The 19,543-nt window shown below is 40.5% G+C and overlaps 1 protein-coding gene across 16 annotated transcripts in view; it reads left to right on the top strand.

The window, feature by feature from the left end:
- Positions 1-19,543, top strand: part of nfix (nuclear factor I X) — a 210,039-nt gene that overhangs the window by 181,046 nt on the left and 9,450 nt on the right. For 10 of the 16 annotated variants that reach the window (XM_023348391.1, XM_023348393.1, XM_023348396.1 and 7 more), the window contains 4 exons: positions 3,299-3,427; positions 11,911-12,086; positions 12,915-13,062; positions 17,804-17,895. In XM_023348391.1, the coding sequence (XP_023204159.1) occupies positions 3,299-3,427; positions 11,911-12,086; positions 12,915-13,062; positions 17,804-17,895 (545 nt within the window). The remainder of the gene's footprint in view (positions 1-3,298; positions 3,428-11,910; positions 12,087-12,914; positions 13,063-17,803; positions 17,896-19,543) is intronic. The other 6 variants (XM_023348405.1, XM_023348401.1, XM_023348404.1 and 3 more) reach the window with 2 other exon arrangements.

Here is a 19,543-nt window from a genome sequence, read left to right on the forward strand (position 1 = left end):
TTATCACTGTATTCTTTCGAGTGAATACGAAGCAACATGAGCTCAGCATGTTTCACGGAGAAAGTTGATTTTTTTTTCTTTTCATTCGATGTCGCTGATGGATTTTTTTTTTTTTGTATTTTCCTAAATATTCCCAGTGTAAGGGATCGCTCTTGTTTTGGGGCTTTTATGACAGCGTATATTAAACATTGTGGTTCCAAATACACCATTTGGAGCTCCTTCTTAAACCCAGAAAGTCTAAATTGTGCCCTTGGTTTGCCATACATCAAAATAAATTCCCTCAGCATGGACCACACCAGCCCTTCATCACAGAAGAGAACCTCTTTCATCTGTGGCGCTCACACTTACGGCCATGTTTCTGGTCCGACGATAAGCCAAACCTGTACTTCAGTGTGCCCATTTATATATATATATATATATATATATATATATATATATATATATATATATATATATATATATATATAGATATATATAGATATATATAGATATATATATATATATATTTTTTTACACAGCCTCTTAGCCTCTCTGACATTTATAGATGCCCAGGGACACTTTATTGTGTTCATCAATGTGTGCCATCACTCCTCTTTTCCCACTTAACTTCTTCCATTTTTCTCCGGCTCCCCCACAAAGCGTTCGCTGGCAGCGTGCCCAGCGCTCGCCACTCCACCTGAGCGACGTGTGTGTTTGTGTGTGTGTGGGGGGGGGCAATAGAGGGGTAAAAAAAGAGCTGGAGCACTTTTAATGAAATACAACATGTCTCGAGGCGGCTGCGTACAATGCCTGACAGTCAGAGCTGCATCAGAGGATCAGTCGGTGTGTGTTTTGGCAGGCTCCTCTGCAGCTATATGTAGCTGCACAGGTTGTGCTGGCATCAGACGGAAAACGCAGCCTGCCCCAGATATGAGGCCGTTCAGGATCCCATTCATTTCTAAAGAGTTGCAGTGAACTGGCTGGTCGGGCATGTTTGTTTTGACTCGGGCTCCTGAGGTTCTCTGTAGCAACGCTGCGGTTTGCTGTGCCTTGCAAAAAGAGATTCACATCCCTTTAACTTTACCCCCCATTTTTTTCATCTTATGACCAGAAACCTTAAAGTGTGTTATTAGCAATTTTTTTATTGGATATAAACACAAAGTAGGGAATAATTTTGAGGTGACGATTATTCATGGTTCTCACTGCTTCTTACTGTTAAAACTCAGAAAAGTGTTTTGTATATTTATGTTCAGCACACCTAAAACTCCTAGGCCCCAAAATAAAACCGCCTTCTAAATGCAGCTATCTGTGATTTTAATCTCACTAAAAACAGAGCGACCTAAACTCACCATCCACATTGTAAAATATGGCGGGGGCTGCGTCATGCTGTGGGGATGAGTGTTTTCAGCACAAACAGAAGATGGCTCTTTGTAGCCTTAAGTAGAATTGAGACCATAACCATGGAATGATATGCTAGGATGGGCTAGTTAAAGTACAGACAACAATCCTATTGCAAATTTGTGTCAACACTTAAAAACTGATGTTCACGGGGGTGCTGTGGTGGCGCACGGGCAAAGCATGACCCACGTATGGAGGCATTAGTCCTCGTGGCGGTAGTCGCAGGTTCGAGTCCCGACCTGGCAAGATTTGGCGCATGTCCTCCCCCTCTCTCACTGCCCTCTTTCCTGTCAGACTACTTTCAAATAAAGGCCACTAGAGCTAACAAAACCTTTAAAAAAAATCTGATGTCCAGCGATGATCTTCATCCAATCTGATTGAACTTGAAATATTTTGCTCAGAAGAAAGGAAAAATCTTCAGTTTCCATCCGTTTAAAGCTGGCAGCCATCTACCCTAAAAGACCTGCAGTAGAACTGGGCGATATGGACTTAAGGTTTTATCACCATATTTTCAGGAACTATTGTGATAACGATAAAAGTGGCACTAAAAACTATTTATTACTTATTTCTTAAGTAATTTTATATCTGCGACTGCATGGCACAGCAATCATAGCCCCACAAAACATACAAAAGTGTGATTTGTATCACTATCATTGTATTTGATTATATTTATAAACGTATTGATATTTATCGACACGCCATTGAACAAACAGTGGATAATAAAAAAAACAGACCCGACAATAAGAACACTTTTGGGGGGTTTCAAACATCACTGATTGGAATTTATCGTGGGAACGATAAATCAAAATTCTTATGAGAAATTTATCACAATAAACAATAAGTGATACGATACATGCTGGGCGATATGGCTTGAAAATGAAAACGTGCTAATTTGTCAATCGCTCCTTCTGCAGGTTGGCTTGAATTCAGAGTCGAAATAAAAACACTCTTGTCGAGTAAGACAAGATGGCTGACATCAGTTTAAACTGTGGAAGCCTAAGAAGTGCATTGGTGTGAAAAACAAAATTTCCCATTTTCCACAAACTCAAATCTTCAAAAACAGAAAAGTAGATAAATCTATAAAATCCATTTATCGCCCACAAAATTGCGATAAAATTGTTGTATCGCCCAAACTGCAGCTATTAGTTCAACCAAAGCTCTCAAAGTATTACAGGCGGGCTGAATGCCGACATTCTTTGAAAAGCAGTCATGATTTTTCATTTCGCTTAACAACTATTCACTACTTTGTGTTGGTCTCTCATTTGATAGCATTGACATTTGTAGCTGTAACATGAAGAATAAGTGTGAAAAAGTTCTGGGTGGTGTGAAAACCTTTGCAAGGCTCTCTATCTGTGAGCTAGTTTGAGTATTATTATTTTTTTACCAGTTACCAGTGTGAGGATAGAAACACGATACTTAGATGTTGTGTTATTGAGTCCCGTATCGGTGGGCATCTTCCAGCTCTCCTCTGTCCTGAAGCTAAGCCCCTGGCCTCTTGACCTCCATCTCCCCCAAACCCAAACCTTCCTCCCCTCTCTCCCGTCACCTTCTTTCACGCTGCTGCTTTAAAACATGCCCTCTCACCGGACCCTCACCCCGCTCCCCCTCCTCCGTCTGGTACGGTCCACTGACTGAACACCAACGGACGGAGAACCAACCTAAAGGAAGCCCTATGTATGTCAAGATGGACGTCGGGATCAATGAGCAAGCCAATCAGCCAATCAATCAGTCCGTTGATTACAATCGTAATTATTTGCTTCTTTTCATCAAATTGAGGAAATCTGATCCAGTAGTTGATTTTTTTTTCTATCTTTGACTTGATCTGAGTTTTCTTGAGTAGAGTCGAAGTAAACAAAAAGCAGCCATGTTTGATTAAAACCTCGTCTCTGTTCTGCCATTTTGTTGATCCCCTTTTCGCCAGGACTCTCGTCGCCTGGTTCTCATAAGAAGCTGGGGAAATTCGATTTCAGCGCCCTGTCCTCCCAGACGAGGTCCCCCCGCATGGCGTTCACCCACCACCCACTGCCAATGCTGGCAGGAGTGAGACCAGGTGAGACCAACCCAACCAAACCAACAAACCCCCCCAGCTCCCTGATCGCCAACCCCCTCCAACCCCTTCCTCTTCACCATCTCCTCCTACCCCACACTTTTTTCCAGGCCCTCCCCACCCTCCTACCCCTTCACACCCATCCCTCCCCCTCCTTACTGCGGTTTAGAGGTGGGGGGGCATGAGAGCGATTGGGAATCTGAAGCCGGCACGTTGCTCTGTCGTGTGCGGGTGGTGGTGTTGGTGGCGGAGCTTCTGGGGTCTCTGGGTGTGGTTTTGTTTGGACCTTTTCTGGGCCTGGCTATTGGTGGACGGTTGCTGGTGGAATATCTGTACTGCTCGGCGTATTTCTTAGAGCATTGACGTGGTTCTGGATGTCTTTTTTTTTTCATCTCTCTACTCTTCTTTTGAAACTTGAACTTTACATCTGTTTCAGATTCGATTGCAGTGCCACGCAGAAGTTTTCACGCTTCAGCTTTTTTGAATTCTTTACAACCACAAACCTCTGTGTGTTCTGTTAAGATTTTAAAGGGGGCAGTATCATGTGCTTTCCAGGCACATTGTGTCATTTTATTGCACAATCACATAACTGTTAACTCTAGTTGCTATGAAAACGTTATATATATATCAAATATGACTTAAGAGAAATTTGACTTTGCAATTTAACGCCTTGAAATTGGGGCTCTGTCTCTTTAAGAAACTCCTGCTCTTTCTGAAACTCCACCCTCAGGAAGTCATCACATCATGGCTCCTCTATTAAACAATAAGCAACAGTTTTACCAGCGTTTCACTGAGAAGTAGCTCCTGTAATGAACTCAGCAGTTCTACATTTCCACCAGGTGTTTGCTAACCGCTGCTGACTAGTCTGAAGGAGCTGAGTGGAGGTACTGTGGGGGGGAGCTGCTCTGTGAGGCGGAAGCCTATAAACTGCACCTCCGAGGAGGAGCTTCACCTCACAGGCGGGGCTAGATCTACCCAGCTCAATCTTTGCCATGAAGATTAAATTATTTCTCAAACGTGCAAGAGAAATGATGTTATTCTTGGTGAGGGAATAACATTGCATAACATGATATAAAGCTTAAAAAAGTCCATATTACAGAATTCTGCCCCTTTAAGTGTTGAACCAGTACAATGTCATATGTAATTGTGAAGTAAAGGGAAAATCCAGCATTTTTAACATCTTCACTGTGAAACATGGTGGTGGCAGCATCATGCTGTGGGGATCATTTTCTCCACCACAGACAGAGGAGCTGGTTAGAGTTGAGGAAAATATTAATTTTGTCCAAGAAAACTTGGGGGCAGGGGAACTTTCCCTCCCAAAGGTTTGTTGCTTTAATTGCTGCTAATTGGAGAGTAGAAGGAAAAATAAACAGTTTTCAACAATTCTTACAGTTCCATCTCTAAAAATGTAATTTTAGGCGTGAGTCGATTAAGCCTGCTCAGGCCGCCCCTTGTTGAGGCACCAGCAAAATTCAAGTCCTGCCCCCGACTCTCTACCAGATTTCAGTCTTCTAGACTTTGACTAGGCCATTCTAGCACACACTTCTATAGGTTTGTTTTCAAAATTACCCCATTTCTAGCTCTGTCCATCTTCCAATCAACTCTAACCAGTCTCTTTGGGCGAGAATCATCTCATCATGATGCTGCCACCACCGTGCTTCAGTGTGAAGATGCTGCATTAGAGCAGAATTCATCAGCAGTCTGACAGACACAGTATAATGTAACCACATTGGAATTCTTCTGCTTTTCTTTGGAAACTAAAACAAAAAATTAGAAAGAAATAGACAATTTTAAAATATATATATATAGGTATTATAATAAATGCAGGTGTTTATTATTTTTTCAGACTTTTAATGGAATAATTGCACCAAATTTGAACAATAGAAATATTTGTATCTGTTTTTCTAGCCATTAGACTGGAACTACATACTTTTATTTTTATTTTTTTTTACATAATTTTCCACAAACATCAAGATCCCATAGGAAAAAAATCCATCCCATTTTTGCTAAAGTCTTAACTCATAAAACCTAAAAGGAGAAATAAAATGGCGGTTCTTTTAAAATATCAACACACTTCTGTTGGTAGATGCTTATCAAATGCTCTGAGTTGACTTGGTTTTTTTTAAGTAACATTTGCAGCTATAAAACAGTTTTAATGACCTGAAAATAAAAATAGCTCTTCGGATTGCAACGCTTGCAGAACTCCTTCCTTCTTTTCCTAAAAAAAAGGAAGAAAAAAAGAACTGGACAAGTTTGAGAGGTTTCCATGGCGCCGTCTTTGATTGGTTGAGCAGATTTTTGCAGTTTGATAAAATTAGTGTTTTATTCTAATACTTTTTCTACAGAATACAAAACCTTTCTGTAAATTCTCCACTTATTGTACTACAGCAAACTGTGAGCACTTTTTTTCTTCCGTAGAACAGATGTGTTCTACACGTTGGGCTTTTTTTGACGAGCGCTTCCCAAAATTGAAACAAAATAGCCCAGATGATGTCATAATTATTCCGTCATCCCGTCAGCCGGAGCTTGACATCTTAAATTGTTAGCAGAAAGTTTGCATGACTAAACGGATGAACGGGGATTTTAAAGACAGAAACATTTGGGTTGAACCGAACCCGAAGACGTCCCGGCCTTTGGAGAGAGCCTTGCTTTACAGTACGAAACAAAAAGTCAGAACATTTCGTCTTCTGCTGCTTCTATTTATTCTGTTCACTTTTAATTAGTCCTCTGTGAATCCTGCGTATTTATTTTCACATAATCTCTGAGGCTCCCCCTTCACTGGTGCCAATATTCTAGCAAAAAAAAAAAAAAAACCCAAAAAACATCCAAAGTAATTGTTTGCCAAAGACCACAGTTCTCCAAATTCATTATCAGCAGCCCAACTGCGAGCGTGCTAATACGACTTAATGCAGTTTTGTTTGATTCCTGCGTCGAAACGCCTCCGATTCCGACCTGCAGAGAAGTTACAGGCATAAATCATCTCTCCCCTGTTTTTATTAATTTATTCAAACCACAGCACAGACCAACAAGGAGACTTTCTCTGCTTTTCTTTTGTAAACTCACCCAATGAAGGCGCTCATTGTAGATAATTACACATGTGCTTTAGTTCTGCAGCGGAGCTTCAAAGCATTTTTAAGCCATGGAGCAGATGTGAGGCGGTGAGGTTGACCACTGTGTCATTATTCCCTCCCCTGCGGTTGTTCACGTTGCCCCGCCGCCTCTCCAGACGCGGCGAATCTGATCTCGGCATCGTTGCGTGCGGACGGACGGACGGACGCCCGTTCACACCTCACCACGACGCTGATGTGGTGAACTGCAGTCTGTTTTGTTTTTCTTGCTTTTTTATTATTATTTATTTTATATACAGTTATGATTACTTTCCAGACAAACTTCAACATTGCGTTTGGTGCCTCGCTTTGGTGTGAAAGTGCTCACCACATCATAAGCGCTGTTGTTGTTCTGCATGTCAGTCCGGGTCCGCAGGAATTCGGTGGCAGCCGGATTGGGATCGTGCAAAAAAAAAAAAAAAAAAAAATGCTGCAGGGAAGGAACGTGTTGCTGTCACGGCGCCGCAATCAGGAACATCATTTAAAGGAACGGCTCTTCACCTTTCTGGAACTTTCTTTAACCACTAATATTTCAACACACCCCTGAATCTTCTTGCACAGAATGAACCTTTCTGAAATGCTTGTTTTCAAGAAGTCATTGAATAATAACTGTATTTATTTGCCAAATTATTAAAGACCATGTGTAGCAGAGTTTTATAACTGTATGGTCTCATCCCATAACAAGGCCACAATGACTATAAATATTGGTAAGGAGCGCTTTTTGTGTATATGTAAGTGTGTGTGTGTGTAATTTATTATAGCCTGTCCCTGAGTGATACATTTGTAGAATGAGATCCATTTGATCCTGAAGCTCTGCATTGTTGCAGTTTTCCTTTTTTGCTGCTGTTTTTAAATAAATACATTTCCTTGAATAATGCAACATAAATGTCACATTACAGCATTTCCTCCAGTGTATTATTAGCCTAATGGGCCACCGGACTGTACCTGCTCCCCTACCAGTTTGTTCATTTTAAACTGGCTTTTTGTACACCAGTAACATTGAAGTAAAGACGGATTAAGTTAGGTTTGCTGGCTGGTCTCAATGTTTTAACATTTTTCAATACAAAAACACGGTGTGTTGGTGGACTGCCTTAGCGTCCCCTACCACCAGGCTTAGTAGGTTTCTGTTGGGAAGGTTTGCGTTATATGGGGAAAAAATGGTTTGCAATGATTTATGAAACCTTTCATTCGTTTCACATCACAAGAACCTGGCATTTTAACGGGGTGGTGGACACTTTTGAGAGTCGTGGAGAAAAGTGATGGGTAAGTACAGATGAGTTGGTTCTCGTTCTAAAAGCACGAACATGAACAAAGTTCCTGCTAGCAAGGACACTTTATAGTTTACAAGAACTAAAGTACAGAACTCCGTAGAAGAAGCTAGAAGAACTTCCCTAAGCAGAGCTGTAAGAACAAAATGATGTCATTATGTAAAGCAGGTTTGCTCGATACGTCGATCGCAGGAAGGTTTTGAGTTGATCTCGGCAGTAAGAGACAAACTGAACGCCGCCAGGACGCCGAGAGCAGCACTTCCTCTTCTGACAGGCTTATCAAAATATTAACTAAGATCCTAAAAAAATCAACAAAACATGCTAAAATAAATTTTCTCAGTAATTATTGTTTCAACAAAGTGTTGCACAATTCACTGCCTTTCGGTTCCATTAACAAAAAAACAAGGCGACTCAAAGACCGACTGACCAGCAGAGCAGGAGTTTAAATGAGCCAATCAACCGTCGCTGTGTTCAGGGGAGGCTTATTAATAATCCAGAAATAAATATCAAGCCTGGAAACCTGATATCGTAACAGACTGAATGTTATGTTTTTAACGTAATTTTTGCTCGGCTTGCGGGGCGCAGGCGGTTGCCACGGCAACAGGTGTAAAAAGGTACGAGTGGTTATTTTACCTTTGTTTACCTTTTACAACTGCTGTAGTTTCTAAACATTCAATAAACGACAAACTTAGACTAATTACTTTGTTCGTTTGTGAGTTTACGTCATTCACAACAAACATCAAATAAGACAAATATATTTCAGTAAATTTTAACAAACAAATGGCTTCTATCGTGGTAATTATGTGAAATTAAATTAATTATATCCCAGCTTCAGAAGATTTGCCTTTACCTTTACAGAGCTCTTTGGTTCCTCCTATCAGTCTGTAGCTTCTCATATTGAGGTCAAAGTTCAGATCTACCATAACTGACTGACACCTGCTGGCCTCAGGTTTGCAACCAGCTTGTGACTGAGAAACCAGTAACCTCCTCCCAGTGTCAGAATCTCACTGAGGAAGAAACGGCATTAGGTTTTTTATCACTTTAATATTCCTGCTATAACTGATGTATATTCGCATATAAAATAAGTCAGTAGAGTTTAATTTACCATTTTTATGTCTTCGTGTCATGAGGTAGATCTCAGCCGGCTGGCGAGGGAAAAAGTAGATCTTGGTCTCAAAACGTTTGGGCAGCCCTGATGTAAAGTATGTATCGACCTTTAGATGTTGATAAGAAAGAAGGAGTAGAAGGAGTGTGATGTTGGTGGAGATATTTAGCATAAACTTCAAGTAGCTAGCTACTGTTACACCTGGAATAAATGCATAAATATCCTTCCAAATTCTGGACAACCATGGATGTTTTTACGGCTGTTTAAGATTTGCCTTTTCCTTTCTGTGTTTAGCCCAGAAAAATGCATCGACTTTGATTAACTCTGACCATCTTTCAATCACATTCAGTGAACATATGTGTTCTTTATAGATATCTTGTCATCTTTTACTTTTAAGTCATATTTTTACATTGTTTCGACAAAAGGCAGAGTTGTCTTTTACACGTTTGTGTGGCTGAATTGTTCTTTAGGGGGGAAAAATAATGTTGAATAGCTGCAAGAACTTCTGGTGAGTTGTTCTTAAATATAAACGCTTTAACCAAATGTTAACATTAAAACATTCACCTACAAATTAATGTCACGTTTAAACGTTTTGTGGTACAAAACATTGCAACTAAGCTACGAAGCTCCAAGTTTGGGATACATGGTCAAAACTTCTAACTTTCATCTAAAGGCATAATTAATGCTATTATTTAGCCAATATTAGATTACGCATTGATTATAAATGTTACAATAGCTACATAATCGAAAACAAACAAAAAACACTTTCTCTATATTTACTTTAAGGACAGATCTGAGCTTTCTGGGTTAACAAGGAAGTAAGAGCTAACTATCATTAGCTACAGTGTGAAATAGCACTAATGGCCAAATAATTTAACTGGTTATCTAACTATGGTCAAAGTAGTCAAAAATAAAGCCAAAGTGTACAAAAAAATAATAATTTATAAATGTTATTGTCACTCACTAACATTTCAGGTGAATAGTGAACTAGTCATGAGTAGTTAGCTAAAACTACAGCAGAATATACAAACACTACTGGTTCTTCTTTAATTTTACTAGCGATTGGCAAACAGCTTCCAGTGTGCTTTATCGCCACCTACTGCACTGGAGTGTGAGCCAGAATTGAAACCCTAAGTTCTGATTATACAAGAAACTGAAAAAAACGTCTCACTTCAAATGTGATTTCCATTTAAGCGACGTAACTCGACTAAATAAAATTGTACTTTTTGCTCGTGACGTCAGTTTTGAAGAACACCTCTCCCTCTGCGATATTGTATCTGATCCATAAGTACATGTTCACCTGTGTACCGTGATTGGCCACAGTCACAACCTCCTGTACGATGTTTTCCTATTCTTTTTCAATTAGAATTTTAAAAAGTATGGCCGAATCAAAGTCTTGATAAAATCTCCTCTCCTCCTCCTTGATGTTTTCCCTCATCTTGCCCACAATTTTTAGAATGGAATAAAAATGTCTCCCTTTCTGCTACATATTCTATTCCTCCTGCCATTTCTTTTAAATTTCTTCCTTCACACTAGATTCTTGTTCTGATTAGCTGTATGAGACTAATAAAGTAATTTCTGTCTTTTTAACGCTGCTGGTTTAAATGTACAAGAACTCATAAATAAAGCATTCCGGTTTTGTGATAGTTGGGGGGTTTTGGGGAAGGAGGAGATTAGGAGGAAAGTCACAGAGGGAGATAAGAGCTGTATCCTTTCTGTCCCAACCATTCCTCTCCTCCTGTTTTGAACCCACCCACATACCCCCTGCACTTGGCCTTCTCCCAGTTTGTAAAGGGATTAGTATGGTAGACTAAAGGAGCAGGAGAATGACTTCACTTTGGAGCCTGGAGCAAGGTGCTGGTGGGCTTGTATGGGCTGCAGGGGGGTTTAATACAAATCAGGTTTACTGATAGATATAGGCCTTATGTCGAGGAGTCCGGAATCAACCAACTCCTGGCACATTGTAGATCACACACACATTCAAAGTACAGTGTTTTGTTGAAACAAAATATTTTTAAGATGCCAAAAAAAAGAAGAGGTTTTCATTAAATATATTTAGCAACTACGGTACTTTTCTCAACGTACTTTTCCAACAATGATGCGGTGAATTACATTTAGATATTCTAACAGATATCTAACAGATTACTTATCCCCCATAGTTGTTTATTTTTTCTTTTTTAAATGTTTTTTTTTTTTTTACACCGGTAACAGAGACAGTTGATAGATAGATAGATAGATAGATAGATAGATAGATAGATAGATAGATAGATAGATAGATAGATAGATAGATAGATAGATAGATAGATAGATAGATAGATAGATCTTTATTGTCATTGTCACAAGAACAACGAAATTTAAAACGTGCCATCAGTCAATGCATATGCTTAAAACAAAAAAATAACTGTCTCACAATTCACACACAATGTAAGAAATAACAAATAACTGGTAAAAAAAACAACAAAAAATAAATAAATACGAATAGCCACATTCTCACATACATCATTCATGATGATTAATGGTTGTTTTAGATTATAGACGGATTAAGCTGGGTTCATAGTTGACACATTGAACTGAGGGGTCCCTGAACCGCCCTGTGGGCGTCACGCGCTACCATTACCAAATCATGAAGCCTGATTTTGCTCCTCTGAGGTTTTGTAACTTTTACGAATCTTTTTACAAAAAAGTCTTTATCCAGATTTTTTATAGTTGATTGTAATGAAGTGTGTGTGCTGAAGTCACTCTTGGATCAACTGGAATGTGAAATGTGTTGCTTTAAGCACACCATGATGATCTCTAAATATCGTCTTGTTTATGTTTAGGAGATTGATATACTTTCATACGTCTCACTGGGAAAAAAACACATCTGTAACAGTTTGTGTCATTCTTGCTGTCACTCATTCATCACCTAATCTTTGTGTTTCATTTTAACGGGTGCATCTGTCTCTCGCATCTTTACTTTATCCTTCCCGGCCTTTGTCTGACTAATGCCAATTTCTGTGTTCGCAGGGAGTCCCCGTGCTTCAGCCTCGGCCCTACACTTCCCGTCCCCCTCCATCATCCAGCAGTCTAGCCCCTACTTCACCCACCCCACCATACGATACCACCACCACCCCGGACAGGACCCCCTGAAGGAATTTGTGCAGTTCGTCTGTGCCGATGGCTCAGGGCAGGCCTCCGGACAGGTAAGGCAGGAGGGACGCTGCTACCTGCAGCAGCTGCCTGAAACACAGAAAAGCACGCAGGCAGGTTGATGGCAAAACAAAGATACCACCAATTACCTCTCACATCATGAGGACTCACACCACCAGAGACACACCCACAAACACAATACACCAGACACTGGTTCAGTCAGCTGGTCTAGAAATCTTCGTATTGTCTTGTCGGTGTCATTTTTGCCGTTTCCTGTTCCGGACCCCAACGTCTTCCCCACTCTTCCTCTTGTCCATTTCTTTCTTTTGCTCCACCCAATCCCCCCCACCCCCCTCAGAAGCTTACAACCATCAGCACGAGAGGGACTCAGTCACGGCACGCTTCAAGTCGAGCACACCAGTCCTGTGTTGTCATCGTGTTACTGTCTTCATCTCTAGCTGTTCCGATTTTAGTTTCCGTTTGGTTGATTGGGATTTGGTACCGTTGGTTGGTGGTGTTGTGATTGTGTAGACGAGTGTTCTCCCATGCTTTTGATTTCTTGCCATCTGATGGATGAGCCCAGTCAAAGAGTTCTCTCACTGCCTCCACAACCTCCTTCACCCAACACGGACCGCCTCGGCGGAACCTGGTCCCGCACCAAATCACTTCTTGTGGTGGCTATTATTTTCCACACCCTCATTAAAGGTGGCGTCCGCATACCTCATTCCCTTAGTTTTTGTTTTTTCCCCCCATCTCTTCCTCCTTCCGTCATGAATTTGTTTATATTTTGGGCCCGGCCTTCTTGAGCCGCTCCCCTTTTCCATTCCGTGTCTGCGGGTTGTCGCATGCCGCCCTCTTGACCCTATTTGTGTTGTCCGCAGCCGAACGGGAGCGGCCAGAGCAAAATGCCAGGCTCCTTCTTGCTGCCTCCACCTCCCCCAGTGGCCCGCCCAGTGCCCCTCCCCATGCCCGACTCTAAATCCAACAGCACGCCCCCTGACGGCGGACTCTCCTCGCCCGCATCTCCGTGTAAGTGACCCCGCAGAGACCGTTTGCAAAGTAACACGAGAAAAAAGAAAAGAAAAGAGAGAAACCTCCCTCTAGTGACAAAAGACCAGTGTCGTGTTGTTCCTCCTCCGACCTCGTGCCGTAATTGTGTTTCCAGCATCTCACTTTCCCTTCCTTCCAGAAGAATTTGGAAACCAGCAGAGAAAATAAGGTGTAGTCCCAGGCCCTCAGAGGTTTTGACTATGTGTCATTACAGACATGTGTGGCACTCCACATGGCTTTTTATTAGGCCCCTTGAGTTGTGGTGGCACCACAAGTTGAAGCCACTCCACGTGTCATGCTACGAAAGCGTCATTGCTGCTCTGTTTCCTCTTTTCCTCCCAAAAAGGACTCATCGGCAAACTGTCAGATTTCGAGTGTTGACTTACTGTCTCCAGAGGGGCACAAATTTAGGGCAGTTATGTTTTATGGACTCCAAAGCAGAAACTGGGACGTTAGTGGAATTTTTGTGGATCCCTTTGCTTGATGAGTGTGAAACAGGAAGAATAAGTCAAGCTTTTAAGGTAAGGGAGTGATGACAGAAATATGTCTGCCAGTCTTACGGTAGAGGGGCACTGGATGGAGCACCTTTTTTTTTTATTTTCTAACTTTTAGCTCTTCTTCAAAGCTAGCGTTTTCCTCCCCGCCCTCACCCCCAGTCAGCGTCTGCAAGTCTTTAATGTTTTTTGTATGTTATTTCAATTCTTAGACACACATGGATGTATACTGTACCTTCCTTCCTGTGTCTCTCATTGCTGTCCTTCCTCCCTTTCCTGCACACAAACAGACCACACAAAGTCTGCACACAGCTTCTCTGAGTCCTTCAGTAAGTTTAGGTCTCTGGAGTCCGTGGGGGAACCTCAAACTGCCCTAAATTTGTCAGAGACGTTGATGCCAGTTGGTTTTAAATATCCCCGACTGATCCTCAGCGTCAGGATTCAGCTGTGTTTCATCTCTCAGCGCAGAGTTTGTCACCCAGGGAGATCTGCGTTTGCATATCAGATTATGACAAACATTTCCATTGGGTTTCACTGACCTCAATGATATGCGTAGCAGTACTTCATTAAAACCAAGTTCACTGGTGTTATTGGTCTCATTTATTTTTTTATTTAGCTTATTTATTAACTAGTAAAATACCCTAAGTAGTCAATAAATACCAGTTACGGTTTTTAACAGATGTTGTTTTCTACATGTGTTTTTGGTTTATTTCTAAAGTCATATTTGTGACACATGTGAAGCTGCAATCTGTAACTTTTATAAAACTCTGATCCACATAGTAAGACCTTAGACTCCAGAGATTAACTCTTTGTCAATCATCTGCAAGTGTGTTAGTACCGGTTGAATATTGGAAAGGCTTCTCTCAGGACGGTACGAAATGTTGACAGAAATGTGTAAAATGAGATGCTAAAATTAGAAGTGGGTCGGTTACCGTCGTCAAGGTGTTTCAAAGTTTCAAAAAGTTGTGGTTTGAAAATTGCTAAATTTTTCCATCATCACAACCCAACAGTTCAAGAGTGTTTTTTATCAGATGGACATTAAAAATACTGGAGTGACCTGGGTTGTCTCTGGTTCTGTGTAACATTGAGAATTATGTGGTGCCCCTCTCCCACTTGTTGCTGTACAGTAACCCTCAGCTGGCTGAAACTGCCACTAGACATTGCCCTTGTTTACCAGAAAAGATACATTTGTAGGTTTGGAAATATTTCTGAGCAAGAAAAACACAGACAGTCATGGTGAGGACGCCAAAGACATTTTTAAAACACTTTTTTAAAACAAAACTATGAGAAATGTCGACTGTCTGCCCACCAACCGGCTGCAGACCTGAGCAGGTAGCCTGACTAGCTAACCCCTTCTAGGCTAGTCCTACAAATTCTCCTCAAGCCATTTCCTGTTTTAATGCCACTGAGTTTACGAAAAAGTGCAAGTTTTACGTTTTCTATGCATACTAAGGATGGATGTGCTTCAGTTCATTGGTTGGAGTTATGCTCACTTATGCCTAATTTAGCTAATTTGCATATTCAATACAAAATTTATGGTGTGTTATATTTTTGCCTCCACCTTTTTACCAAAATCCAAATTTATAGATAACAATTTTATAAGTCAATTAACTATCTTAGAAAGACATAGTTTTATTGATTTGCTCACTTTAAAAACAGAGGCTAGAAATATTATAGTTTTAAAAAGAGCAGGAAAAGCTTGGAGACGTTTGTCTCCATATGTGGGTTCTTTTTTTATATATCTACAGCGATCTAAAAGGTAAAATGCAGGAGTGCACAGAAGACCGCAGCTTTAGAGTTATTCTAAGAAGTGTCAGAGAGAAAGAAGGGGCCAAGAATTTGGAGAAATAGTGTCCGTCAGAGTGAAATAAATTTGTGGTGTGTGGAGAATAAATGGAGAACTGTGCAATTTGCTGATGACTTCCAGATGTTGGCTAATGGCTGCTAACGCTGCGTCCGCAGAGCTGTAAAGTTTGCCACGGTGTATCTGAGTATAAAGAAACAAAAGCAGAGATGACATTTTATGACTGGAGCACTAAATGGACACCAGATTTCTCAGCAAAAGGATCAGCTGGTGGGCTGTTAGTTGTATCGCACACTGTATAATAAGGCAATTCTGGGTTTTATGGTGCCAGAGTCATCAGAGAACGAGAGAGGGTAAATAAAAAAGATAAATAAAAGATTACCATTTGAATTCATTAAAAAGGAAGACTGTATCGCTCAGGTTTCTTCTCTGGCAGGCTAATAGAGAAGTCCTGACAACCCGAATGCTAATAGAGGTATTCACATAAAAACCATCTGCTATGAATTTTGACTGGCTGCAACATACATCTTAAATACTGTTAATTCTCACAACACTTAATGCTCGAGTAAAATGAACACTACAAACAGAAAGCTTTGTTATTTTGTGCACTGAAATCTCAGTGGCCCTATGATAAAGGCTAAAGGCAGGAAAGCTAGCAAGCTTAGGGATCAAAGATGACAGCAGAATGCAGCAAGCAGGGAACATTTTTATTTCTAAATAAAATAAAAGTTGAAATTGAGAAATTGTACAGCTACTAGATGTTTTTTTAATTAATTTTGTATTTTTTTTTAGATCTTTTTCTAGTCTTGGTTTATGTAGTCCTAGCATTAGCATTATAACATACAGACAAGAAAATAGTCTTGCTAAGACTTTTACCAAGTAAGCAGCATTCCTACAGGCAGAAACAGACTGCATACCTTTACATAAAACTATTTTAATAAAACTATTTTATTACACAACCACCAGTTTTATTCTGACCTCAACAGTCCGTCTGTAACTAACAGTTCTGCTAAGGTATGAAAGCTAGCTGAGACGGTTCAGCTAGCAGCCTGTGTTCAGAAATTTCTAGAAATGGGTGGAAAAACGGGCAAGACGAGAGAAGAACACATTGTGTACATTCGAAACCTCTCAAATAAAACAATACATTTACATTTATCCATAGGATTTTTTTCCTTTCAATAGAATCTTGTTGCACATTTTAAGCTTCATAGTAAGGATGCACATTTGGTTAGATAAATGTTTGTGTTGAGATGAAAAAAAAAGAATTAAATTTGTAAGTTTTCTTTCTGCTAATTGTGTTTTTCTGATTAACTTGAGATTTCTTTTCTTGTCATTAAGCTAAATTAGTTTTACAGGCCGTAGCATTAGCATTAGCACTAGCAGTAGCATTACCGTGAGCAAACATCGCCCTCTCACACATTCAAGAAAGCATGGTTCCTACGCATTCTCAAATAGTCTGGAAAAATGCAACATTTGTATTTAGTGTTCAGGCTCTGATAGCTCTACAAAAATATTACAGAGTAATGAAACATATGTATTTGCAGTTTTTTAAAAAATATATCTTAAACTTCCAGAACATCTTTGACACAGATTCTATGTAAAGATTTGGACAAAATCGCCTTTGGGTTTTTTGTTTGTGTCTTAAATCAATAGTTTTTTTGACAATAAACTCATTAAGATAAACCCCCTCAATGTCTGGGTTTTTTAAAAAAACCTGTTTTCATCTAGCATATTTAGTAACTGCTTGCGATTCGAAATAATCTTTTGTAGTTATATGCTAAAATAGGAAGGAAAATTAGCTGTTAAAGTGGTACATTGAGTCGAGTAAGTTTTCTAACTATCTACTGATCTTATGTGTAACATTATTTACTTTTGCCCCTACAAATGCAGTTGTTAAACTTATGTTACTCTCCAAATTTTCATCTCAATACGTGATCAGTGTATCATTTTTGACTCTGTAAGTTAAAGTACAACTTGTTAATGCTTGTCCTAATCTGAGGCGTAAAAAACATATTGTGGACAGAAGACTGGGCAGGATAGATAGCAGATTTCTAAGGCTGCCCAGGAATCTTGGAGTGAAAAACGTTTAAGTGAATCAGTTTAGCTAGTAAAGTGTAAAGTGTTGCTTTAGTCAATCCATTGGCATTTGGCATTACATGATGAACGGACGTTTATTATCCAGTCTTATAATTAAGGTCAAATTGTGCTAGATGTAGTTGGATCTGACTGTGGCTGTGATTGTATAGTCAGGATTCTTACGGTGCGATTCTGGCCTGTTTTTGTAAAGTGCCTGGAGATAACATCTGTTGTAACTCGGCTCTGTATAAATACACCAGATTGGACAGAATTGAACTTGACGTTGCGGGGCCAGTTGCTTGAAAGGTCACTTATGTCCAGCGTGGTGTGTGCTCTGTTTCCACAGCATACTCCACGCCAGGCGCCACAGCTCCCAACAGGTTTGTCGGCATCGGATCACGGGACAACAACTTTCTGAACATCCCGCAGCAGACACAGGTAAGACGGTGAGGCACGTCCACTCCCAGAGCCGCTCTCCGTGTTGAAACCGTAAGAGGAAGCTCATATGCCTCGACTGTAATTACTGGTGAAACTCAGGAAACTTATTAAGTGAGTGGATGTGAGCCAGAGTTCCTTACTCCCTCACTCTGTGAAACCTGCTGCAGGGTTTCCTCCACCTCTCCAGTTACACCAACCCACAGGGCACCAGCAGAGTGTGCATTTGTACATCTGTATTTTACTGTACATGTGTGGTTTACCATATGTGCTCTACTGTTTATTTGGCATGTTCTCAAGGCAGACGGCCCTTTTTCCCCTCACTGCCCTTTTTTTTCTCTTTCTCTCTCTCTCTACCTTTCCCTTTCCCTGCTCCACCCAATCCCCCACTTTTCCACTTCACCTACTTCATTCCTCAAACTTTGCTCGCTCATATTTAATTCTCCTCTTTTTACTGTTCGCCTCTTTCACCTTCCACGCTTTCTTCCCATCGCCGCTCCGCATCCCCCCCCCCTTCCTTGTGCCTCCACCATTACCACCAGTACTTTTCTCATTAGTGTCTAACCACACCCGCCTGGAGCCAGCTCAGCCCCGCACCTCGACACATGGAAACCATCTCAGGATTCCCTCCCTTATTTCTCTGCCCTTCGTTCTCTCGCTTTGTCTTGCTTTTCGTTTCTGCTCCTCTTAGTTTCTCTTCTCTGTGCCATTTTCACTCATTTGCCCCATCAGTATTTTTTTTACCCTACTGTTACTGAAATTCGCTTGCACGTCCTGAACGTTTTCAAATATTCCACACGTCTTTAGCATGGGAAGCTGGGATAATTTGCAATCTGGATAAAGCAGGATAAAAACTCAGGTCTCCACAAAACAGCAGAAAGGTTTGGGGCGAAAGTGTCTACGTGGTGACTAGAGGTCAGGCTGCACTGAAAGCTTCAGCTACCAGCTGTGGCCTTCTTATGCCCTCTAGTGGCAAATGTGTTGCTTTACAACCAGCAGAGAAAAGAAACAAGAACCCAAACAGTGCAGACAAAATGCTTGATATGCTGAGGTTCCCAAGCCATGGCCCCCAAAGAGCATTAACCTCTGACTGGGGACAATGATACCAAATATGTAAAGAGCCATACGTTTTTATAATGCTTTTTTTATTTTGTCATTGTTCAATAATTATTACAGTCATTTAGCAGAAATGCTGCCTTGTATGATCTGATTTTAGATGACCATGGGACATTTTACCAGATAATAAACATTTTTCATCACAATTCCCTCTTTTTGATCATAAGAAAACAGGTGTTATTTTATATTAATCACATAATTTTTTAATTTTATTCCCACAGTTTCGGTGGTTTTTACAGCAGTCTCCTTATTGGAAACTTTTCCATTTCTTGTGAGCTACGGTGGAAAACGAGCGTCAGAAATAACATTTAAATCAATTATTCTTACTTACACTTTGGTTAGATTTAAAAAAAAAAGATTGACAGAAAAAAATTATTCTAAAAAATGTAAGATTACAAAATGGATTTATTTTTGTGTTTTATTTTTCACATCTTCCCTCCGACCTTCAGAGGTCCTCACAGCGCTCCCAGGCGGGCCCCCACTTTTAGAGACCCTGATGTAGGGAACCCGAGTTTCAGCCCGCTTCAAAGTCACG

Source organism: Xiphophorus maculatus, chromosome 16 (genome assembly GCF_002775205.1).
Source record: "Xiphophorus maculatus strain JP 163 A chromosome 16, X_maculatus-5.0-male, whole genome shotgun sequence".
Taxonomy (NCBI): domain Eukaryota; kingdom Metazoa; phylum Chordata; class Actinopteri; order Cyprinodontiformes; family Poeciliidae; genus Xiphophorus; species Xiphophorus maculatus.